General features: G+C 41.8%; 3 protein-coding genes and 1 pseudogene across 4 annotated transcripts in view; 3 read left to right on the forward strand and 1 right to left on the reverse strand.

Annotated features, from left to right (window-relative positions):
• LOC137980428 (uncharacterized) overlaps positions 1 to 14,803 on the forward strand; it is a 43,956-nt gene extending 29,153 nt beyond the window's left edge. The window contains exons 4-8 of the mRNA XM_068827873.1: positions 1 to 82; positions 269 to 553; positions 7,112 to 7,297; positions 11,165 to 11,384; positions 12,175 to 14,803. The exon at positions 1 to 82 is cut by the window's left edge and continues 334 nt beyond it. Of these exons, the coding sequence (XP_068683974.1) occupies positions 1 to 82; positions 269 to 553; positions 7,112 to 7,297; positions 11,165 to 11,213 (602 nt within the window). The 3' untranslated portion in view covers positions 11,214 to 11,384; positions 12,175 to 14,803. The remainder of the gene's footprint in view (positions 83 to 268; positions 554 to 7,111; positions 7,298 to 11,164; positions 11,385 to 12,174) is intronic.
• LOC137979879 (uncharacterized) lies at positions 4,592 to 5,874 on the forward strand (annotated as a pseudogene).
• Positions 14,804 to 15,259: 456 nt separating the features above from the next.
• LOC137978515 (uncharacterized) overlaps positions 15,260 to 25,000 on the forward strand; it is a 17,832-nt gene continuing 8,091 nt past the window's right edge. For both annotated transcript variants that reach the window (XR_011118184.1, XM_068825485.1), the window contains exons 1-2: positions 15,260 to 15,745; positions 21,022 to 25,000. The exon at positions 21,022 to 25,000 is cut by the window's right edge and continues 698 nt beyond it. Coding sequence is in view for 1 of the 2 variants with exons in the window: in XM_068825485.1 (XP_068681586.1) it covers positions 21,048 to 25,000 (3,953 nt within the window). In the remaining variant the exon portion in view is untranslated. The remainder of the gene's footprint in view (positions 15,746 to 21,021) is intronic.
• LOC137978516 (uncharacterized) lies at positions 17,321 to 19,888 on the reverse strand. Its single transcript, XM_068825486.1, has one exon. It carries the CDS (start codon positions 19,878 to 19,880, stop codon positions 19,047 to 19,049), a length of 834 nt encoding a protein of 277 aa, XP_068681587.1. The 5' UTR covers positions 19,881 to 19,888; the 3' UTR covers positions 17,321 to 19,046.

Here is a 25,000-nt window from a genome sequence, read left to right on the forward strand (position 1 = left end):
TGGATAGAGTTTGTCTTAATGTATCCAAGAAGATCAACAAAGAAGCCATTGAGGTGGCTCCAAATGGGATAAGTTATGTAAAGTAAGAGCTGCAGACGTGTCACTGATCCAAGTCAATACTAGTTAGCTAGCTAGTGAAGTGTGCCAAAAAGTTCAATAATATTAGCAGTGATATGGTATACGTAGTCCGTGACTCCGCGAACACGCAAGGGGGCGAGATTCCTTTCGATCTTAAGTCACGTTTCATTTAACTCCACTTGCGTTGCAGGTTGTCAGTGTCAGCGGACAAGGATAGAGTGAGAAAAATTCTGCAAAACGCAGAAGTGGAGTTTATGATAGAATTCCACGTATCAGAAGATGGTCGACATCTGTTGGTGAGGAAGAGATTTGCCATCGATCTGAGTCCAAGCCGAAAACGCCGCTGGAGCACCTGGATCACTTTCTCGGTGCCGGAAGAAAAGAGGTTCCCGGATTACAATCAGCACAGCTGTTGCGGCTGCATGAGTGGCTGTGGTCCGGTGGCGTGGGCACAAATTTTTGCCTATTATGACAGGTAAGTAGAAAAGCGATCCATCAAAAAGCATTTTGAAGTGGACAGTTTCGAAAGTTTGATCCTTTTTTTCTAAAATGAAAAATTAATTGTTATTCGAATGATGGAATGATCAATAAATTGTTTGAAAAACATTTCGTTATTATGAAAGGCTCAGTGAGCCAACTCATTCATGCATTAACATAAGTAAGTGACAGAATAAGGTCGGGATGTGGATGGTTGTTAGTTTTTGTGAGTATCGTGAGAACTTCGTTAGTCCGGCATTTAATTTCTCTTTCTATCGACTTTAATTTACCGTCGTGTAAACTATTTCCCTGTAGTTCCATACTCGAGAATCGAGTGGTAGATCTTGTAGCGTTCAATAGTATTCGAGCAAAAGAAGACGATATTCAAACTATAATTTATCTTAAAAAGATGACTGGATATTCTGTCAAGCTTCACTACTTTTCCCGTGCCCCAAGGAAGGATGTATAAGAGCCTACAGCCATTTTACATCGCTACAAGCACATCTGGACACGGGTAAACACAAACGACTCCCTGAACAGGAAACACTGTATGACATGGCAAAACGAGTTTACGCTTCAAAGCTAATGGATGAAGGTAGTAGGATTTCCACTGTACAGTTACAATGTAAAGAACAGAGCCAATGCTTAACTCCCCTTCCAATGGGATGGGCTCTAAAGACAATCACCAAGAAGGCTCGTTTTACCCAGAAACAGAATGAATTTTTGAAACAGCAATTTGAAATTGGCGAGCAAAGTGGAAGGAAAGCAGATCCGAGTGAGGTCTCAAAATTAATGAGATCTGCAAGGGACGAGTTGGGAGTTCCTCGGTTTCAACCAGAACAAGTTCTAACAGGAAAGCAAATCACTGGATTCTTCTCACGACTGGCAGCAAAGAAAAGGCTGGCTCCCAGTACAGTGAACCGTGGAGATTCAGACGACGAGGTCCCAGCAGAAGATAACAGGGCAGCGCTGGCGCAGACGACCCATTCGGAAATCTGTGCGCGTGTGATGAGGGAGGTTTCTCTTCAGCACCCAATTGTATCCTCGTCAGGCTACAATATCTGTGAACTCATGCAAGCGTGCAAGAAGAAACCGACGTCGCTAAGTGTGGACATGTTGCGTAGCATTTGCATTGAACTGGGCTTGGATGTCCCCGATATAACGCAAAGACGAAAGAATCCGTATATCAGTCGTCTGTCGCAGCTTGTGGACGAATGCAGCTGTGCCTCGTAAAACCGAGAGAATTAAATCAGCTGTTTACATTTATGCGATTATTTAGTAGGTAATAGGTGAGGTGAGGTGAGGTGAGGTGAGGTGAGGTGAGGTGAGCTTTCCATAGAACCTTACAGTGACTGAGCCCCGGGGGGTACTCCCTTATATGGGCTATATCGGTATCTGCCGCCCCAAAGGGCATGGCTTTTCAGCCGTTTTGGTCATAGATAGGGTATCGATTTTGGCCATTTTGGTCATAAACAGGGTATGGTTTTTGCACTTTAGTCTTGAATTGAGTATGCTTTTTAAGAAGAAGCTACGTTTTCATCATTACCGATAAGATCATCAAAAGCCCTTCATAAATTATGTTTAGGGTAACCGCGCCAGCCGCAACGGTCATTAATAGGGTATCGAATTTTTGCTCAGGTCATAAATAGGGTAGGGAAAATCACAAGTTTTGGTCATAAATAGGGCACGGGTTTTGGAAAGCGGGCTTCACACCTCCACCCAATTTTTCTGGGAGTACCCGCCCCCACCCCACGGGAACCGAGCCAAATTCTGTACACTGCCTACGTTACTCTAAACTATTTAAACTTCACCCAACCATAACGATGCTCGACGAGTGGGATAGATATTCGTAAGCAGCACGTGTAAGTTAGCTGGTTTCTGAAAATATCTACACAGTGCCAAGATAGGCCCATTTCTCCTTAGGTTCCGGAAAGCGGTATGACGGAAGTTGGGTTGACTACTTGTTGTACTTTGTTGGTATGCAAGTGAAATTCCACCGAGAATCTAAAGAATGAACACAAAATCGCTTTTGAATATGTCGCGGAACACTCTGCAATACACTCTGTTCATTGAGAGATAAGTGCTTTGTTTATTTAGATACCGACGCAATATTTACGTTTAGGAGGCATGAATTAAGTTGCTCTTCCGTGATAAATTTGTGTGTCTGTTAGAGCGGTTTGATTTCATCAACATGTTAACTGGCTTATCCAATCTTATTAAAGAAAAATTTCGCACATCAACAACACAGATACTTTAAACTATCACCTGGTTTGGAATCAATAACTTTACGTGTTTGTACTGTTGTTTTAGCAACGAAGTTGTTCAACTTGTTCGTGCGTGACACAACGAAGTTAAAGCCAGGGTAGATTAGAGTGTGATTTAAGTTTGGTGTTCCTTGTCTTTTTTCCTCTTGCACGCGATGGTCAAGATAAGTGCTATTTCTCTAACGTTTCACCGGCGTCAAACAATTTAAACCCGTCTTGTGATGTCTCTGGCCTTTTCTTGTTGTCGTTGTTCTTTCTTTGCATGGGGGGAATTGTGTTACATCAGCTTACGTTGTAAATTCAATGGCACTGAATTGTAATTTTCTCGAATTTTGACCGGCGTTCATTCAAAACTGCTACTAGATCCCAAATAAATGAGATTGCAAACCTAAACCTCAATGACTGGACACTCTTTGGTTAAAATATCAGAAGATTTGAAACACTACCGGTCAGCTTTTTGCCGCGCTGGATTTGGATTATTTTTGAGTTTTCAACTGATAAGAAAAGTGTCTTTAATTAATCGGGGCTCAGTTCGCTCGGAAAGAACAAGAGATAAAAATAATCACTATGTCTTGTCCGAGGAAGAGTAAATATATGCAATTAAAGTTGAGAAAGATTCACAGCGATGTAAACGTCTGTGTAGCAAGGAGCTGAAAAGTGTGAAATTTCGGATTCTCACGGAGTGAAATATGAGCTTCCGGTGCGATAACCATTTTTCGTGATTTTCTGCCGTTAAATGAAATATTTCTAAAAACTAACTTGATTCCCTTGAGTTAGTTACCTAGGACTTCAAACTGATAAAGTCTGAGCGAAATCGATTTTTTGACCGTGGCCACATTTTTTAAATTTTCCTTGATTTTTAGGGACATTCACTCTTAAAACGTTTCGTATGTCTCAACATACATCTTCAGAAGCAACCGTTGGCCTTCATGCTTCGCTGGCCGTCAACCTTTCATACTCTCAATCCTGTCTGACAAGTTGTCTTTCAAAGAGGTGCAGGAGTTTATCCCAACAGTCACCAATTACCGCTATAACATAGCTCGACACCATACCTTGCTACACGGGAGAGCAGAACCGATTCCAAGCCATGAATACCGGAGGATGAAAGTTGACCAAGGAAAATTAGAAGATTTCATTTCGTTCATCACAAGTCCGCATGTTCTTCATGATGTTCCTTTTGGCGAAAGGCTTTTGAAGCTATCAACTGGTGAGGTTGTTAAGACCCCAAACGTGATCAGAATGATGATACCTGAGCGTATTTTTCAACAGTACCAACAATACTGTAGTGAAAGAGGTTTTGAGCCCATGAGTAAGCGAATACTACATAAAGTTTTGGATGAGTGTTCAGCGTCTGTTAGGAAGTCTTTACAAGGACTTGACAACTTTTCTGCCAAAGGAACCGAGGCATTTGATGACTAAGACAAACTGGTCGATAAACTGGTTGACTGTGGTAAAACGGAAGTCTGGGCGAGAGAAATGAAGCAACAGCTGCGCTCATCAAAGCAATACCTTAAGAGTGACTACAAGGTATTTTATTTCGTTAGAAAATTTAGTATGAGGTTTGGCAGACGAAATTCACGAAAATGGGAGAAACATGATCCACAACAGGTTTTGTGAACTACTTTCCCAAAGTAAAAATACTGTGATCTTGCTGGATATTTGTACTATATTTTTATTTTTATTATATTTTATTTGAAAGTTAGTATCAGAAGTAAACACCTAATGGAACGTGGGTTTTATTCGAGGGACGCTTAATTCGGAGAATGAGGGGGATGGGGGTGTCACTTATTCAAGAAAGTATTGCAATTGAAATTGTATACGTAAAAACAACAATTGCGGTTTGTGTTGTCTTTGGTGTGTTTCAGGTCCATGAGGTTGAGTCGTCGAGCATTGCTGATCACTGTAGGACTTACGCCCTAAGTGATTCAACAGACTCTGACTTTCAAGCCTGCTGCGATCACCCACACAATGAGTCATGCGCGCAGTGCTGCCAGTTGCAGGAAGTCCCAACTACCTTGGAAAGTGAGTGTTCTCATACACTTTGCAATGAAGAGGAGAAGGAGGACATGCTGCACACTATTAAGCAAGCAACAAATAACATCATGATCTGGAAATCCCGTCAGTTGCGCTCCGTTCACCAGGATCAAGCCAAATGTTCTGTTTTAGCTAAAATCAAGAGCAAATCTGATGTGTTCCTTGTTCAGGATTGGGCGATGAAATACATGCCACGGAAATTTTGAGAGCCGCAGTCGGACTGGTTTGCTAAGCGTGGGTTACCATGGCATATCACAGTTGGAATCAGAAAGTCGGAAGAAAGCGAGCACTTTGAGTCTCAAACATTTGTACATGTCTTTCAGAACTGTTCAAAAGACAGTGCCGTCGTGGTATCTATAATGCAGGACTGCCTCGCCTCACTGAAGAAGGAAATGCCGCAATTAGAAGGAGCTTATTACAAGCAAGATAATGCGGGCTGTTACCACAGCGGGTATACAATCGTTTCAGCTAAACTAGCAGGTGACATCGCTGGGGTGGTTGTAGAACGGAACGACTTTTCCGACCCTCAAGGCGGCAAAGGAGTCTGCGACCGTCAAGCAGCAACTATTAAGGGAGATGTAGGAGGATATGTTAACGAGGGTCATGATGTGACAACAGCTGTGCAGCTGAAAACTGCCACAGAGTCTGGTCCAGAGTCTCGTGCGAAAGCTAGTTACGTCTCACTTAATACGTCAATTACTCCGCCAGTCAAATGGGAGGGTGTTAGCTTGCTTAACAACTTCAAGTATGAAGAGAGCGGAATACGTGCGGGGCAGCGTTCAATGTGGGTCCAGGGAAGTTGATACCGTGGTCTCAATTTGAGGGCGTTTTGCAGATCCCGGAAGTTCTAGAAGTGCTTGATCCCCCATCGTAGACCACGCCATCTTTGAAGAGCGTGAGACACAGGCATGTAAAGAAATCATCTAAACGGGATCCAGAAGCTACCAACGAGACCACCATTTTGTCTTATTTATCTACCTCTCATAATATACTGCGTTGCCAACCTCAATTACATAGCTAGGTGTTTCTTTAGACTTAATCTGTTTTCGTATTTACTTACCTATCTAATTATCTATCTATTTCTCGGTAGTCTTACTGTGTGTATTTTCTTCTTCTTTTACTGATTATCCTGGCCCGCCTCGATTAGCACTGCTACCTGCGGAGCCAGGGGAATAAGGACTTATTGTCAAATAATAAAAATATTGTTGTTGTTGTTGTTGTTGAGTTAACAAAAATGCAGGATTGCATACAACGAATTCCATTTAAATCATCATCCACTGCGGGAGCGCATTCACGAGTAAAAATCCACGGTTTGATCTCATTCTCAACCCCAGAGCTCTTCCCTTTTGCGTTTTTCTAACGGACGTGACGTCGGGAAGAGCTCTGGGCAACTCTACACTAGTGTAGCCAAAATCAAGCTATTGCGGTCTTACAGCGCATGCTTGAGTTTTGCAAACAATATTTACTGACGTTCTTTTCTATACAAACGACTCCTAACGATTTGGCTAACGAAAACTAGCTCGAGGGAAACCGAAAAGATGCAACTCGAGCACACATCTCGAACCAAATAAACAAACTTGATGTCCTCGCTACGCTTATAACTTTATCCGTGGAAACCTGACAGAATTTAGCGTAAACGCTGCACGCTTAATTAGAGCTCTATTGTTACTAGACTTGTAAAAAAAAAACAAAAAAAGAAAATAAGTAATAGAATGTCTTGCGAACAAAGACTCTAAATTTCTCTTAAAGTTAGAGCAGAAATCAGTTATTGAAGTTGTTGATTGTTTAAGAAACGACGTCTTGGGTGTTTCACTCATGTTTGTTTAATGAACTTTTTTTCGAAGTTAGTTCGCTTCACAAGAGTAACTCGTGCGCTGTAAGTTCTGTTTTACACGTGTACCGAGTTGGCCAATCAAAAGTAATTTCATTGTTTCAACTGATGACCAATCAGAGCTGAAGGCTTGAGTACAGTTGCCCAGAGCTCTTCCCGCCGTCACAAAGACATGCGCAAAAGGGAAGAGCTCTGAATGGTTCTGATCTTGAGCTATCTGTGTTCCAAAGTTGAATATGTTGTGAGAAACCCAAGCACATTTAGCACTGTTTTTGTTCTGTCAGTAGTATATGCATTGGAAAGCGTATTGTAATTTTTGTTGAGTTGCAACCGTACAGTTTTTGGAAGCGGGTTTACTTTGAAAAAAAAAAAAGTAATCTGTTATCGACCTACCGGCGATTAACCACCTTTTGCTCTTTGTCGACAGACTTGCACATGCCTCGCCAAGTTACGGATACAGCAAAGATCTTTACCGCTGTATAGGTGGTATCACAGGATTCTCTAGCTGTAAAGCGCCACCGCGATTGAACACCACAGTGAAAAGTTATGTTGAACACATTCGAAGCCAAGTCGACACATTCTGTCTTTTTGGAGGAGGAGCAACCACACACTGGTAAATATTTTGTCCCTCATTCAAACACTGAACTCAATAGTCTGGCCTTCTATTCAGCTTTAGGATAAATAAGCCTTCGGTAGCGAAAGAAGTGTAGACAAACTCCATTGACTGCGTCCAATCCCACTGCGCGGGCATGAGTATCTCTTCTCTCTACGCATGTCATTTGTAACAGGAAAGTATCAGTATCGTCTGTACACAGACTAATAACAAACTACACTGGATTGCTTGTTGTACGTACAGCGTTGCAGGCCATTTTTTCAACTTGGGCGGTCATTAATACCATTTAAGGGGTCACCCAGAAGTCATACCAGCAGAGGCCCTTTGGATCACAGGTCACATGTTCGTACGATGAAACAGATCCTTTTCCGAGGTTAGAAACCTGGCTACCAGCATATTAATTAATACTTGACGTTTCGTATGTTGCAGCATACATCATCAGAAGTGACGGTTAAAACTGTTACACAGAATTTTAAAAAACTAGAGCGAGGAACTGGTGACTAGTTAAAAGTGTGATAACAAAATCGTAACTTCCGGTAGTCGATTCTTCCGGAAGAAATTAATAAAGAAAAAGCTTCTCACTACCAATGTTTTCATTGAGAGAGGGTTTTAAGTCACTGATTAATAGCGTTTCTTTAATTTTACACTGCAAGTCGGACTTTCCAGTTGCCAGGATTTGAAAATGGTCCCATTTAATGTTATGACCGGTAGAAATTGTATGGTCTGCAACAGCAGAGGCGTGGCCGACTTGTGTAAGAGCTGAGCTTAGCACAAGTCGGCCACGCCTCTGCTGTTGCAGACCATACAATTTCTACCGGTCATAACATCAAATGGGACCATTTTGAAATCCTCGCAACTGGAAAGTCCGACTTGCAGTGTAAAATTAAAGAAACGCTATTAATCAGTGACTTAAAGCCCTCTCTCAATGAAAACATTGGTAGTGAGAAGCTTTTTCTTTATTAATTTCTTTCGGAAGAATCGACTACCGGAAGTTACGATTTTGTTATCACACTTTTAACTAGTCACCAGTTCCTCGCTCTAGTTTTTTAAAATTCTGTGTAACAGTTTTAACCGTCACTTCTGATGATGTATGCTGCAACATACGAAACGTCAAGTATAAAATGAAAATGCTTGTAACCGCTGTTTGTTTTCTTTTCCTGTTGAAATTGAAATGGCCAAAGGACAAAAGTATTTATGATATTAATTAATCATTTGTCAGACAGAAGAAATTCCTGCCATCTTTAGAAAAAATAGACAAGCATTGCTTACGTGTGGTAGTGAAATAACGCAGCGATTTATTCCATAATGTCAACTGAGCTGCGTGTTGTCTTCCAAGAGATTTAAGTTGTCTTTGCGTAACATGTAGCTCTAACATTGCACGATATTGTTTTGGTATTGTCTATCATTGTAGTGCCATGGTAGAAGTCTTAGGTAAATAGTGCCCTGAGAAGATATGTGGTTACTAGCAAAGTACTGAACCCAGAAAGACTGAAGGAAATAAAAGGGAAGCGAGAAACATTGGCTTCTGGGCTGACATGTTGATAATTTTCAAGTTCCCTCACAACTTCTTTTCACCACAAGTTTAAGCGTGCCCTCTGAGCTTCTGACAGCTTTGTAATGCTAAAGTTTACTGAAGTTAACCCTTTCCAGCGGGGTTAGTATCTGGATGGGTGACCTAAAAAATATACCCCTTCGTAAAACAGAAGCATTGGCTAAACTTCAGAATACCCTGCCACTTATTTGCATTTCATTGAATAAGAATAAGCTCTATTGTATTAAGTCTCGTTCTTCAAAAGATGCCGCATAGGGAAAACAATGGTGGTTAGCTGTGGCGGGGTATTCTGAAGTTGCTCCGAAGCAGTGGACCGAACTATTAACGCTAGCAAATGCGAACTCAGCAAGGTACAGATTTTGTTAGCTTGCTTTATGCAAAACAAATATTGATGCAAAAGTAAACAAATACTGTATTGATACACAGTTTTTAGAAAGAGCAGAAGGAAGTTTCCAGGACGGTCGATCGAGAATAAAATAGTTACGACATGAAAACAAACATTTTGGGAGATTTTTGCTACGTTCAATTTTGTTATTCTACTTTTGGCTGCACAAATAAATCGAAAGTGACATCGCCGGAATTCAGCGGGCGCTGTGATTAAGTTACCGCGGTATGTTTACTCGCCAAACAGTGAAGCATCTGTGTCAAATGATGGCAAGATGCCGGGTTTTCGTAAGTTTCTTTTTCTGTCAAGTGGTTTAAAGTTTGACAATAAATGAGCAAATTAAAAGCAAAGATCACAATCGCCCAACTCTTGAGGTTGACCATTGTTTCTGCAAAGTCAAAAATTTACTCTCCAAGACGAGGTTATTTATCACCAGGTAATTTCATCATTTTGGAAATAGCAGCTACTTTATTATTCACCGGCGTCACAATTTTTTGCTGATTTTGGGGCTCATTTTGTTGAAACTCAAGCACGCATCCAACAGCCCTGTTTATTTTCGTGAACCCTTCCTGCTTACAGAGCAATACTAAAAAAATCCTACCGTATCACATTTCAAACTTAAGCTCGAAAATTCAATACACAACATGATATTATAATTTACAAAGGCAGAAAATATCACAGAATCCTTTTCCAGCGAAAAATTTATTGAAACAAACAACATACTTGCCCTTAGAGGCAAAAACCTCTTCCTATTTCATTGCGTGCGTGAAGACAAGAAACTCAATCGTGTCAAATTACCATGTACGCAACAAAATAAATTTCAGGTTCAAACCCTTTCCTGAAGAACCTCTTCCTTGAATAATGATGCACAAAATAGTCGACAAGCTTTCTCTCAAATAATTATTGACTGTCACATTTCCAATTATTTTTTTAACTGACTTGGTTGAACCCATAAGTTACCAGATAATTTTCCATTTGGTTTCAGTGTTGTACATAACACTACACTCGTGATAAAATATTGGAAATACAGCTCACTTTGACTTCGACTCGACGGGCGAGAGATTGTTGTCGAAGTCCATTACTCGTCGCTTTTAAGATTCCAGATCGTCATCACCTGTCTTGTTCATCCAATTGACGTTCCATTCTTGAGCTCCATGGGGGTATATTTTTGAAAGATGCACTAAAACGCCATTCGCGTTGCAATGACTTTCGACGCCATTGCAGGTTAATGAAATATTCTCCCGTGTGCACCAGAGGAATCTACGCATTACCCCTGCCCCCTCAAACCTAATAAAATACGCACAGAAGATTCCATGCACAAAGACACCACTTAGCAGGGGAGAGACAGGCAAGATTTTTCCCAACACGGGAAAAAAAAAACCCACGAAATGACACAGAGATTCCGACTGGGTTTGGAAACCCAGTAAATAGGAAAAGTCAAGTTGAAGTAATCGAAGAATATGACACGAAAAGGAAAATGAAAAGCCCACATCCACAGATATCTTAGAAAATCATCTGTTACGCCTTATGGATATTCAACCATGGTGTCATAATAGGCCATTTCCGAGTTCATGTCTACCTCCTCTTCAAGGCGAGTCTAAGTGCGAAGTTTTTGTTATGAAAATTAGGTTTCATTCATATGTAAAGTGGAACTAATTACCATCACAAAAACTTCGCTTTGAAGAGGAGGCAGACATGAACTCGGAAATGGCCTATTATGGGGTGACTATTTTTTTCGGGTTTACAATTTTTGGATGGTCAAGCACAAAAAGCATACATAAGCCGTTAGATCTCAATACATCGCAGGTGCTTTGCTACGCGCTGAACATGATAATCAAAATAATATACAACATTCTTTTCACCGTAAAATTCAAACCGCAAGCAGTAGGTTGACATACATAGTGCCCTTGCGCTTTGTATCTGTGCACAGGAACATGAAAGACTCCAAGCTGAAGTCGTTTTTCCAGATCCCGTCATAGCGGAGGTACCATCCATGGTTACACCAGTTGGTGGTCTTCCCTTCCTGGGATCTATCGCTCGTGGATCAGGAACCGAGCCATTCGAGCCGTCAAGCAGGGTTACCCAGCCATTGTGGGCCTCTGGTCTGGCATTTCTCAGCATTATGCCGTTGCTACCCAGTATCGCTACAGGTATTTCATTCTACCACTATTCATGCGTTAAAGCTGTTTCCCATGAACCACCAATGATCTCAGTTTGCCTACGCGATCAGTGCCGACTGTTGGTCAGCAATCAGGCGAAGTCACCTGGTAAAATGACTGTACAAGTGCATCACAGTCTGTAATATGACATCGCTGAACGGTTCTAGCGGTCCATCAATCTATTAGTTTTTAAGCTTAGTAAGTGATCGTTGGCATTCGTTTTAAAATAGCTGGTCTTGGTTTAGACGCGATGAACAACATGACTTTACATTGCATGTTTAGTCTCCAACCAATGCCGTCTGGCTTATACTATAGCTTATAATACTGAATTTTCCTCGAGAGAAAGTAGTCGCTGTTCAGCCCAGTTCTAGCGCAAGATTGCTCTCAACTATGAACTGGGGATAAAAATAACAGTCTTCTACTCGAAGTTAGTTAGTACTGTTTCGGCCTTCTAGGCCTCATCAGTGCAGTGCTGATGTCTAGGATGGAGGTTAGAACATGTCCAAATTGTATCGACAGGTCCTGGAATTCGTCCACAGAAAGGCCAGTGAGACAACTTCACTCGTGAACCGCCATGATTACAACAGAGAATTTTAGGCGTTCCAGTCTGCATGAAACCATCTCTCACCTCTGTCTCAAGAAGACCAGACACGCACTATTCTTACGTTACGTTTATGCCTGTAAAATCAACTGAAATGTCAACTGCTGTTACAAGAAAAAAAAAAAGATAATAAAAATAAAAATAAAATAAAATGAAACAGCATGTTATTTTGTTTGGCAGGTTAGGTATCGTAGAGCCAGAACATTTACGCATGCGCTGACGGAATGTTTGAACAAGAGAGAAAAACGCAGTACCTCTAGACACCGGCGCTGGAGCGTCGTACCAAACGAGTCATCCCGGGATTTCGGCCCGTGCGATCGCTTTTGGACGCAGTTGGCCCTTCGCTGCTTTCTGCTACCGACCTTGCCTCCCAGTTGGTAGTGATGACGGTCACAAAAAGATAAGAATGACAGAATTCCATTCACCCTCACTTTCCATCCTCATAATCACGCAGTCAAAAGTATCATTCTTAATAATTTTAAATTACTCCAAAATGATCCCGAGACTGGTAGAATCTTTTCGCAACCTCCACTTATTTCATTCAAACGCGACAAAACGTAGGCAACTTTTTAGTTAGAAGCGCGCTCAAAACTAACGAGCAACCCGGCACTTTCAAATGCGCGCGCTCACGATGCAAAACTTGTCTTTTCATTGTTAACACTAGCAAGATATTGGGACCTAAGCGATCTGTTAAGATCAACGATCGTTTTACATGTACCTCCGCAAATGTCATTTATTGCATAACCTGTACGTTATGCAATAATTATACATTGACGAGACAGGTAGACGACTAGGTGACCGATTCCGCGAACACCTTCGCGATGTTGAGAATGACAAAGATGCATCTAAGCCAGTCAATCTCCCTAACCACTCCAAAAAACACATGGCTATCTGCGGCCTTTCCCTACATCTAGGTACGACGGAAAGCCGCAAAAATCTGGAACAAAAATTCATCTTCCAAATCGGCACCCTTAATCCTCACGGTATTAACGAACGCTTTTCATTTAACTAATATATTCCTATTTTTCACGTTGCCATGTTACCACCAATAGCGTAGCTCCTACTCTACTATAAAAACTACACGTAACCCATAATTCCTCGATTCGATCTGACGAAGAGCTAACGCTCGAAACGTCAGCTTTTAGAATCTCTGTACGGTGGCTAATTTACATTATCAACTCCGTTGATAAAACCAAATTTTTGAAAAACCTTATAACCGTGGAGGTATATTAACTGCTGTTTGTGCTGGTTATTTATGGATAATGTTATTACAATAAACAAAGTTAATAATTGTGTTATTCAGTTTCCAAACATAAAGTGCTACACAATCAAAGCTCTCTGAAGGGACACTAGACTTTAAAGCTAACAACTTTACTCAAGATCGCCTGGAAAACAATTCTGTTTTAACTAGTCCCACGCAAACGCTTTCGTTTTACATATCTGTATAAGGCACGACCGTTCGCCCATATGTGTCTGCAAGTTTGTCCTTTGTAATTGCCTGTCATTGAATGCCAATTAGTAGCTAGAGATGGACTATGGGCCCTTCCTAATGAAAACTGGTTTTTCAACAAGACGGGAAAAGACTCGTTTTAGCCGCTATGTTACTGCGCAACTTTCGTAATTTGACGGCTCAGGTCTTCTGAACGAAAGTACATCTTTGCGAGTTAAATTTGTTCTTCGTTTATAAAGTGCAACTTGTTCGGAGCAATTTTGTCAAAGTAAGTTAATGCTAGGACCAGTCTCCTTCACATGGATTCATGTCGACAAATCCGCCTAACCGTTTCACACTTTACAAGACGAATACATCTTCAAACGACTTGTGGGTTCAGACGATCAACAAAGGCCCATTTTACTCTGACTGTGGGCTCACACTCTAAACGTCAGCTTAACATTCCTGCTGTGGCTGTCAATTTACCTTAATACGTTTCGATGAATAGGTAACAGTTCCGTTTATTAAAAATAGGTCCGCAATGCGTACTTGGGGTCTTATGCTTAGTTTAACTCCATTCAGCCCTTATAGAATTTGGTACTGCGGTCTCACTTTTACCATGCGTGATTGGTTGAACATTTGCCATAAGAATGCAGCAGTGAAATGGGTTCCTTAAGTATGCTTCAAATTTCAGGACCTGTTCAGAATGTTGCATCGATGACTTGCCGCTAATCTTTCTCTTACTGCCATTTGCACAGTTTAGACAACTCTTGCTGCATGCTACATCATTTCTATCAGCTATTTACTAGTAACAGAAGCACTAGATTGGCTAAGAAACAGGCATGGCACTGTCATACATTCATATGATCTTATAAATGATCAAAAGAATGCTGAAATTCTAAGATGAATCATCACTAGATGAGGTGTTCAATGAACAAGACCTCAGAGCTTGGTGCAAATCCCCAAACTACTGGAAATCACAGTCCATCAGCAGTAACAATGTATAAACAGCCAAGAGAAATATCTGATGACCAATTACGTCAATCAGTTACATGTAGATCATTACATAATAAAAAATGCAACCCAAAGCTTACAACAGGGTGCTTTCTTGGACTAGAAATAAAACGAAAACCTCAACAGCCTGAAGTCACAAAATGTTGAACCAGTTTATTTGTTATAACTGGAGGTGGTGGTGCTGGAAAAAGCCTTTTGATTTAAAACAATTTACCACATTGTAGTAAAAACCTATAGACATGGTCCAATGAATCCTGAGAATCCAACAGTGTTACTAGCAGCATCTACTGGAGTAGCAGTAATAAACATTGATGGTACACACAGCATTAGCAATACCCAAAAATACAGGTGATGATGTGGAGGAAAATCCGGGTCCTACAATGTTTGATATCATTGATCCAACAACCACTGTGTCTGCTGACTCTAGTCAAGGAAATGAAGCAATCTTTGGTGTGAATGCTGGTAAGCAATGTGTAGCAATGTCACATACTGCTATGATATACCACCAAATACAAGATATTAGTTTTTTGGACTAATTCTACTTTGAACAATATTTTGGTTATTGGAAATAATCTATACAGTTCTGTAAGATGTTCTGTGTGAACAAATGACTATTTGCTGTTAACTGATGTTCCAGACATGGTTTCAATAAAGTGTATTCATTACAATAATGAATATAGTGAGTCATTTACTGGAACTTTGTTCATGACATCAAACATTGGTCCATATATGTCTCTTAGAAATTCACTTCTAGAAGTATTTTCAAACTCTCAACGGAATTACAATTGTTTTTTGTTAACTATTGGCATTAATACACTATATTGTAATGAATACACTTCATCAAATATTGAAACCATGTCTGGAACATCAGCTTGAAAACAGTGACTCGCGATTACTAGTACCCAGTCTACAAGCCAGACTGTCACGTGTGTTCTCGTCATCAAAGTGACAAACCCACAATCAAGATGGTCTGTATGCGTGAGCATAAGACCCCAAAAACTACTTTGTTATTTTGCTTAGTCAAGCGCAATCACCCGAATCCAACCGTCAATCACTTTTTAGATTTAATTACCTTTAGCGCAGCGAGACATCTAAAATGCAAATGTTCGTCAGTCAGGACTGTACCTGCAATGAGGTCTGCAATCCCGCAGGGCTTGCCAGACGTATTCCAGATCGTTCTGATCGACAGCGGAAGATACAGCAATCACAGATCGAATATCTTTGAGACATCCAGAGGATATACAACAAACAAAGATACCTAGTAAAGAACATTGAACATTGGAGGAGACTGCATATAGGATTGTAAAGGTAACAAAGCCGTTGAATGTCACGCTTGCATTTTGTCCGTCAATACCCTTGTGATTATCATGCATATTTCAATTTAAAGCCTGGCTTAGACTGAAACACATCCTCAAAACAATTCCTGCGGTCAATTTAGTTATCCTCTATTTAGACGAGTTTTCTTTAAAATGGATAAAAGGGATGATTACAATCATTGAGAAATGATGATCTCAACGAATCGAATATATTTCGTTGGCATGTCCACACGTCTCATGCGTGAGCAACGTACGTGTCAATTTCCATGTTTTTTATGTTATCGCGTTAGATAGCCAGGAAGAGATGCATGAAACACATGCAGTAAGAGATAATCAAGTGTATTTTAAATTATGTATAGAGGTTTTTACTTCCCCTATAAAACAGTGAAAACTCCTGTTAAACCATAGAGGTACATCATATGAAGGCGTTTCTTAGAATGCAAACTATGCATTTCTGGTCGAGTTAGGCATATTAGACTTTTATTTGACCTTTCTTTCATCCAACATGATGAGCTTAGATGTTTGTCTCGCGCGAGATATGTCAGTGAGTAGCTCAAAGGAACAAGCTATCCTGTAGGACAAAAAGAGGAAGTAGTGGAATTAAATTACCGATTTGTGAACATTATCGCAATATATATTTTATGCACATATTTATGCACAATAAATGCCTGGATGATTAACAGCAGGAGCATATTGATGGCTCAGTTGCATGAAATAGATTAAATTACGCACTCTTGAGTTTGTTTGGTGCCTGAAAGTCGACAAATTAAAGCTCGTCTTTGCAAGACTCAAGTCTACCGAGTCTGACGTTTTTCAATAAAGACTTCCTCCATGCATTCAAGTATATTACGCTGATATTACCGAGCCCGATCATATCTCAGTTGCATTCAACAAGTTTAATTCCCTACTCCTGAGTTTGTTCGGTAATTCAAAGTGGACAAAGCCTATTTATTCCACTTTGATACCGTGATTTAGAAAACATTATACCAGGAATGTAGGCACTCCGTTACCGTTTGTCAATATTTATCTGACAAACAGCATGTTGACAAACGGACGAAAACTTTGCTTCTTGTTTCTTGGTTTTGAATTCATATTAAAATAAAGTTGCCTAACAAGAAACAAAATATAAACTGCAATCTTCTGGAGCCGTCAAGATTTTTTTTTTCGAGTGATGAAAGTGCTAACTGTCATTGAAGTGTTCTTTTAGTCACGTGACCTGCTGTTTTGTTACAGGACCGGACGTTAATTCATATTCACGGTTTCGATCGAGATTTGTGGCCTGGCACTGGATTTCAATCGCCTCTCTTATCCTTCTTCGGAGTCGGATGACCTCCCTTGCGATTACAGTTGTATAGTTGTGCGATTGTATATCGGGCAATTTCCGACACCCACCCCTCATATATCTCCGGAGGAGATTTATGTCGTTTGTTCCTTTGCTTTATATATTACGAAAATTAACAAATAATCATCACAAACGAACGGTTGTCTTAGTAACTCAGTATAGAGTTAAAGAATAGCCCTGAGTGTTCATTCCTCTTGTTGGGCAATGTCTTGCACACGCATGCGCGTTGCAACAGCTGCATCTCGTCTCGGCCTAAATGATACTGCGTCTGGGTTCAACTGCATGGGAGCTGCCAACTGAGGCTTATCGCAGGAGAGCTCCAAGGGGTACAGGTGTTGGATTGGTCGCTCGATATGGGACCTCCCAGCCCGGAGTTTCGCTCCTCTGACAACTCCGTCATTCCCAGTAATCAGCTTTTCAATGATACCGAGAGGTCACCTCCCTCTATTCTTGTCCTCAGATCGGATAATGACGACATCACCGATAGCGGGCATGCCACCCTTGGACTCTGCCTGAACACGTTGCCTCTCTCGGAGGCTGTGCAAGTATTCTTTAGTCCACCGACACCACATTGCTTCTTTGCACTTCAGCAAGTGTTTGCCCTTTTACGTAGCTCAGCAGTCTCGATGCGGTGTAGCTCCAGATTAGGGAGTAGGTTGCTATTCAAGAACAGTAGAGAGTTGGAAGTCAGAACCGGCAATTGCACGTCATTCTCAAGGTAGCTCAGTGGCCGGTTTTTCAGCGTAATTTCTACGTCAAGTAATACCTCCTGAAGTTCATTCCATTGTAGAAACCCAAATCCGATTGTCTTGTTCAGGGCAGACTTGACAAGCCCAATCATCTTTTCAAATTGTCCCCTCCCCCACCATGGGGCACGACTCAAGTTGAACTGCCACTTGATCTTTTTGGTGGAGAGGTAGTTGTGTAATCGCTCATCTTTCATGACCTCTCTGATCCACTTTGCAGCTCTTACAAAGGTCCGTCCGTTGTCGGAATAAATTCTTTCTGGTCGCCCTCGGCGAGCGATGAACTTCTTCAGACTCCTCAGAAATGCCGCTGTTTCTAGGTTAGGCATGAGATCTAGATAAACTCCTCTGGTGAGGCTGCAGGAATATAGGAGAACATATGCTTCCCCTTCTTGTTTTTTCTTGACTCGATATCTCAGTGGTCCAGCATAATCTACTCCGATGACTTGATAAGGGTTGGTACCTTCTGTGCGGGTAACTGGCAGATTTCCGAGAGGAGGAGTTGCATATGCCGATGCCTGAAACCTTTTGCACCGGTGGCATTTCCTGCGCACTTTCTTTACGAGCTGTCTCAGCCTCGGAATCCAGTACGGTTGCAAGCTCTGCGTCCCGGGTGCTCTTCATATCAGAAACAGCTCGGTATAGCAATTTGCCTTGAAGCGACACCGGTGATAAGAACCCCGGTGGATCATATATCGTAGCCAGTTTAGCTAAGATTCCTCTTTTCGTCTTGGTCGCTTTCTCAACTCTTTGTTCCATGTGAGGCCAAGTATGCTGGAGAAGCCACCTTGAGGGATTCCTAATTGTTGCTTCGCGTAAGTTGGCTCTTCGTCAGCTGATACTTATTCGGGCTCTTCTAGTTTAGGGACATTAGAGTGCCATTTATGAAGAGTGAAACATGCGTCTTCGAAAATAGCTATCACTTTCTCCTTCAGTTCTCGAGTCTTGCTCACTGTTGTTGATCCAGAAATCAAGTCGTCAACATAAAGCTCTTTGCGGATCTTAGTGACCACTTCTTGCTCCTTCTCCTCCCATGTATTGAGATGTGCTTCTATGACTCCCCCAAGAAGAAAGGGAGATGGCGCTAAGCCAAATAGCGCCCTCGTAAATCTCAATGTCTCCAATGGAGAGTCTTTGCTTCGGCGCCCGTGGAAGCGCATTGCGTCCCGGTCGGACTCTCTTATCCTCACTTGTAAGAATGCTTTCTATAAATCACCAGAGAGTGCTATTGGATTGAAACGTCCCCTCACCATGATGTTCCAAAGTTTGTTCTGAAGAGGTGGGCCAGCGTGTAAACAATCGTTAAGGGAAGGGCTACCATCAAATGCTCTCGCTGAGGCGTCATACACAATGCGTACTTTCGTTGATTCTGCCGTCGCGCGCACAACCGACTTGTGTGAAATGTAAAACTCCCGAGTGCCAGCACGGGACTCTTCTGCTTTTTCGACAACGCCTGTTTCCTTTTGTTCCTCGACGATGGCTGCGTATTCAGAAGTAAGTAGTTGCCGCTCTAGCTTCTTGTTTAGGGACGCCAGTCGTTTCAAGCTCCCTTCCTTATTGTTTGGTAAGACTGGGTGATTCCCTCGCCAAGGCAGTCCGGTCTCATACCATCCCTCCTCATGTCGCATTAACTGTTCCTTGAATTCAGCATAAACTGTACGTTGGTCATTGGTAGGTTTGTCTGGTAGGCCAAGAGTATCGAGTCGGTAAAGTTCTTCATAATCCAAGTGTGAAGTTTGTGTCAGCAACATGTTAGTAATGTCTACTGCTTCTTTCGCAGGTGACATAATGACCCATCCCAATTGGGTCAACTCAGCTACAGGTTCACCAGGCTTGCCGATCTTTGGGCTTTTATCCGTCTTCAATTTGGCGTACTCGCCAGCTCCAAGAATTACGTGCACAGGTAAATAGCTCTTCGTGTCGGTATCGTTGATGACGACTTCCGATATGTGATGATACTTCGTTATCAGCTCTTGGTAATGTGGGTTATCAAGTGATAACAGTTCTTCTTTGTCAACTTTTGTTACCTCTACAGGCATGGAAAACGTGCCGCTGATGTCTGAAACCTCTATTGTAGTTAACTCTACTTCTCGTGTTGAGGCACCCAACAACATCTCAATCTTCCTGATCTCTTTTACTCTGTTGGGGTTTGCTCCATTGATTACTGGTAGTTCCATGATGCTGTTAACATAAGAATTTAAAATCTCCGTTGTTTGCTCGTGTTCTGCTTCGAGAATAGCTTTTGCTTTTTCATATCCCTCCTCCGTAAATGTCAACCCTTCAATGTCATTCCTTGCGTGCTTTTCCAACAGCTCCTTTAAGTATCCGAATTTCGTCAATGGTGCAAGATTCGAAGAATCTATTTCGGAGGAAAATTTCCCCCATAAAGAAAGCCATTCCTCTATCTTCCCGTTGAACTTAGATATAGTTAGCTTGGGAAGCTTGGTCGCTGGGGCTGATTTCATTGTTTCGCTACTGGCTGTTTTTTACTGTGCGTGGGTTTTCTCCAACTCTGCCCTTTGCTCTAAGAGTTGACGCTCAAATTCCGTATTCCTTTTGTGTGCTTCAGCCGCTTCATGCTCTTTCTCTTCGAGGTCCATGTCCTTGATTGTACGTTGAATTTTTCTCATTGCGTCATCAGCGCCCTCAAGGTGTTGTTCGGTTTCCTCACTCCATGTCGCAATTTCGTCTTCGCTTACACCTTTCGCAAACTTCTTCTCCTCAATCACTGATTTTAGAGCTTCCAACGCACTCACGATACTTGAAATGGATCCTTGTTGGCGTTCTAAGGCTTGCCGGTCTCACTTGGCGATGGTCTCGTCTGTTTTCCCTAGCTTAAACCTTAGCGTTTTGATTTTGTTCTCTAACTCTGATATCTCTTTCGCTGACATGATAGCACGATTTGGGTTCTTTGCTCTTGTTCAAGCTCTCTCACTGTAAACTGTCCCGTCGGAGGTGTCACTTGTGTTGTAAACTGGTTTATTATCAATCAAACTCGCTTGCGTACAATATTTCTTTCTCCCTTTTTTCTCCATTTCTAAAACTCTCTCTTCTCCTTTTAAACTGATTCCTATGCAAAAGGCATCTGTCAACAACTAATTATTTTGTTACATTATATAATCGAGCAATTTCCGACAATTTACTGTAGTACCTACTAATTTAGGTTCCGTATCATTGTAGAGGCCGCATAAAACCCAGCACCTTCAATGGCAGCTGCTGTACCGTCGCCCCTGGCCAGCAGTACAGAGAAGACCAATGGAGCTAAGCTGAGCAGACTTCTCATCGATGGCGGAACAACAGTTCTGAGGAACACTTTTGATAAGTATCATCCTCCTGCAAGCCTAGCTGCTGACCTCAATGCTAACTATTTAACATTAGACAATCTCTTGAGGAAAAGGGTTATATGTCAAGCTCAGTGGGAGCAACTGTTCCCTCCTAGTGGAGCCAAACCTGATTCCAACTTTTTCGACATCACTCTTCTATTCCTGCTTTTGACCACCATTTGTGGGCTATCCCCTCCTCCATCAGGTTGGCACACTAAGCCACCACCAAGTGACACCTCTCTTGAGGCAAACCTCGCTCGCATTAAGATTTTCCGCAATGAATTGTATGGTCATGTGTCTTCCACTGGTGTTGATACGCCAACCCTCAAGACCCTATGGCAGGAAATTAGTGCTGCTCTTGTTTCTCTTGGGCTGGATCGGGCAGAAATTGACAGATTACAGGCAGAGCGTTGCGGAGAAGACGATTACATCCACGTTTTAACTGACTGGGCAGATAGTGAACAAAAAATAAAGTCTGAGCTGAAAGAGATGAAACGAGATGTTAAGGAAGTACTTCAAACCCAGCTAGAAGATTGCAAAACACTTCAGGATGGCGTTTCCAAATTAGAGGGAATATCCCAGACTCAAATCAAAACTCAGCAAGCTGTAGAAGACGTACACGAAAGTCTCCGGGAGGTAAAACAGAAGCTAGAAAGCTTGAGCAAAAAGCGTGAGATTGACAGAGGAGATGAATTACTGAGAAACCTGGCTAAGTTCGAGTTCAAAGGAGATATTGAATACCATGCACAGAGATTCCAGGACGGAACCCGTGAATGGATCTTCAAAAGAGTTGACGACTGGCTAGATGAAAGAACGTCCCAAAACCGGGCGATGGTAATTAGTGGAAATGCAGGGATGGGAAAATCAGTTATCTCTGCGGTCACGTGCAAACGAATGCAGGACGCTGGTAGACTTTCAGGAAGTCACTTTTGTCAACATAAAAATGTGCGTTACAGAAGTCCTCAGCTAATGCTTCAGTCTTTGGCTTCTCATCTCAGCCACACTCTACCAGAGTACAAGAAATCTCTCGTGAAACAGCTCTCAAGAAATCTGGGGCCGGTTGAACTCAATAGCATGGGCGTGGAAGAGCTATTCTCGTTACTTTTCAAGGAACCACTTAACAATGTAAAAGACCCAGGAAGAAATATCCTAATGGTGATAGATGGACTGGACGAGAGTGAATATCAAGGACGCAATGAGCTTCTCGATGTGATTGCGAATCAGTTCTCCAGGCTTCCTCAGTGGATTCGATTTTTTGTGACAACCCGATCAGAAATAAACATCGCAGACAGCCTGAAGCATTTGAAACCCCTACATCTTGATGAAAATCAGGAAGAGAACTTGAAAGACATTCGACTATTCTTTGAAATGCAGCTGAGTCCTAAGATTGCGGTAGAGCAAAAAGATGTTCTCATCACAAAACTGGTTGAGAAGTCTGAAGGCGTTTTTCTTTATGCTTTTTTCTTGATTGATCACATCCAAGTGAATTTTCCAATTCTTACCCCTGAGCAGCTGGAGAGCAGCTTACCGTTGGGTATTTCGTCTGTTTATCTTTCCCATTTCAAACGGTTAGAGAATGAACTTCGCAAAGAGCTGAAGATGGACGAAGACCAAGTATTGAGGTTTTTGTGCGCCTTTACCGTCTCCAGAGAACCTTTGCCAATAGCGTTTGTTTCTAGACTGTTGAACCCAAGTGGAAGGTCCTTGTCTGCTCAGCGAAGAATAAACAAAGCAATCGCCTGCATCTCTTCGCTTTTGCCAGTTCGCAATGAGTGTCTTCACTTTTTCCACAAATCAATCAAAGACTGGTTGACGAATACCTCGTGCTATGGTCGACATGATTTCACCGTGGACGAGAGGGAAGGCCACGAGATTCTCTTCGACCTTTGCAGGAATGAGCTTGACGATATCAAGCGAAGGGGTGTACATAAATCACCCTTCATTGACACTGAAAGGTACGCTTTGCAACATGGTGTCCAGCACATGATTGAGCTGAGCGAATCGGGCGAAAGTCCAAGACTTTGTGATGTAGAAGCCCTGGTTAATACCTATGTGACCGATTTGGAACTCATTTATGCCAAACTTTGTGTGAACAGCACAGGTTCCTCGGAGGATATTTCCAGTGTTCAAAAGCATATTAAGCCAAGTTTACTCAGTGAGCGAAGTCAGTCTCTTTTAATCTCTTTGCTAAAAGTGCTTAGAAAACACTCTTATCTGTTAAGAGACCATCCGCAACTTTGGTTCCAAAGTTTGATCAATGAAGGACCTCCCGAGCTATCATCTGAAGCTGCAATCATCCTCAAAAACAAGCTTCCCACCGTGCCGTACATGAAATACTTAGACAATCAAGAAGAAAATGGAGCGATTAAAGCGCGATTTTACTGTTCAGATACGGTGGCTTGTTTCGATGTTTCACCTGAACTGGACTACATGGTGTGCGAATGCCGCGATGGAGCGATCCACTTGTGGTCTCTCGAGACTGCTAACTTGGAATGGAGTCGACCTTCCTTAATTAACAGAGAGTTTCAATATGTTTATCCTAGAGGTGATGTAGTTGCTGATGAAAGCGCGTATCGTAAGATAGATTATCGAATTTTGACTTTTTACCGTTCTGTGGTTTTTCATCCACGTGATAAGTCAGTCCTACCGGGGACCCTCAGAAGTGTTTACACTCTCGAAGGAGACTACATTTCCCTTTATCCTAATAGTAATTGCACATTTTCACATTGTGCTTTTCCTACAGACAAAAGAATCATTTTAACAGACTGTATTGATAATCCAAAAGAAGTTGTGTTGTGGAGTATGGAATCTGGTGAAGAGCTAAGGCGAATAACTTGGAATGATGTTATTACATCTTTTGCGGTTTCCAACGATGGTTCAGAAATTGCTTTTGCTGACGTGACTGGTTCTATCTACCTTGATGTGTCTAAAGGACCAAAACACTTGTTCAAGTGTGACGTGGCATGTGGTATGATGCACTTCACAAAAGACAACAAGGCCCTGGTCTGTGGCTACCTCCCTTTTAAGATACAAGACTTCCTCCCATATGGTCGGTATGGTTGGGCGTGGTGCCGTAACCCGATGCTTCTCCTTCGTCGATTTAATACTTTCTCTCTATCTAAACAAGACTTCGTCTTGTGGCCCATTGAACTAAAGACTCAGGCAATAGAATATAGGTTTAACTTATTTGATGACGGTTTAATGTTGGGCCGGATGAAAGATGTGCGCAGTGTTTTTCCATCGTTAGTTACAGGATTCTACAAGTGGCTTGATAATGGAACAGCACTGGTTGGTAGTCCATCGTTTAAGTACGTCGCGGCAATTCATGTTGACTCGCTAAGTAAAGCGAATTGGTCTTTCACCAGACAAGTGGTCAAAGAAGTTGTATTTTCTTCTGAAGGAGATGTCATTTATTCCATTACCTTAAAAGATGAAAGTAGCGTCAGTGCGGTTCTAGTGACCGTATTCCGAATGTCAAGTCAAGAAATCTTGTTTGAAAAGTCTTTCACTTGCCCATCACTGTCGCTTGTCCCCGTGAAGGAAGGTGTTGTTCTGTGTTTGAAGGATAAAGTACCAGAGCTTTGGAATTTTGAGCTGACCGAGTGCATTCGACAAATTCCCAAACTAAAGGGAGCTAAAAAGCTTATTCGTTTATCAGATGAACTGATAGCCTGTGGATGGTATCGTCGTACATTAACACCTGAAGAATTAGCGGATTTTGGTTATCCAGCAGAGAGAGATAATTCCCTGGAACTTCATGCAGAAGATGACTTAATGGAAGATAACGAAGCTCTACATCATGATAACTCCACAGATGAAGAAACGTCAGACGATTC

This window comes from Montipora foliosa, chromosome 12 (assembly GCF_036669935.1).
Source record: "Montipora foliosa isolate CH-2021 chromosome 12, ASM3666993v2, whole genome shotgun sequence".
Lineage (NCBI taxonomy): Eukaryota > Metazoa > Cnidaria > Anthozoa > Scleractinia > Acroporidae > Montipora > Montipora foliosa.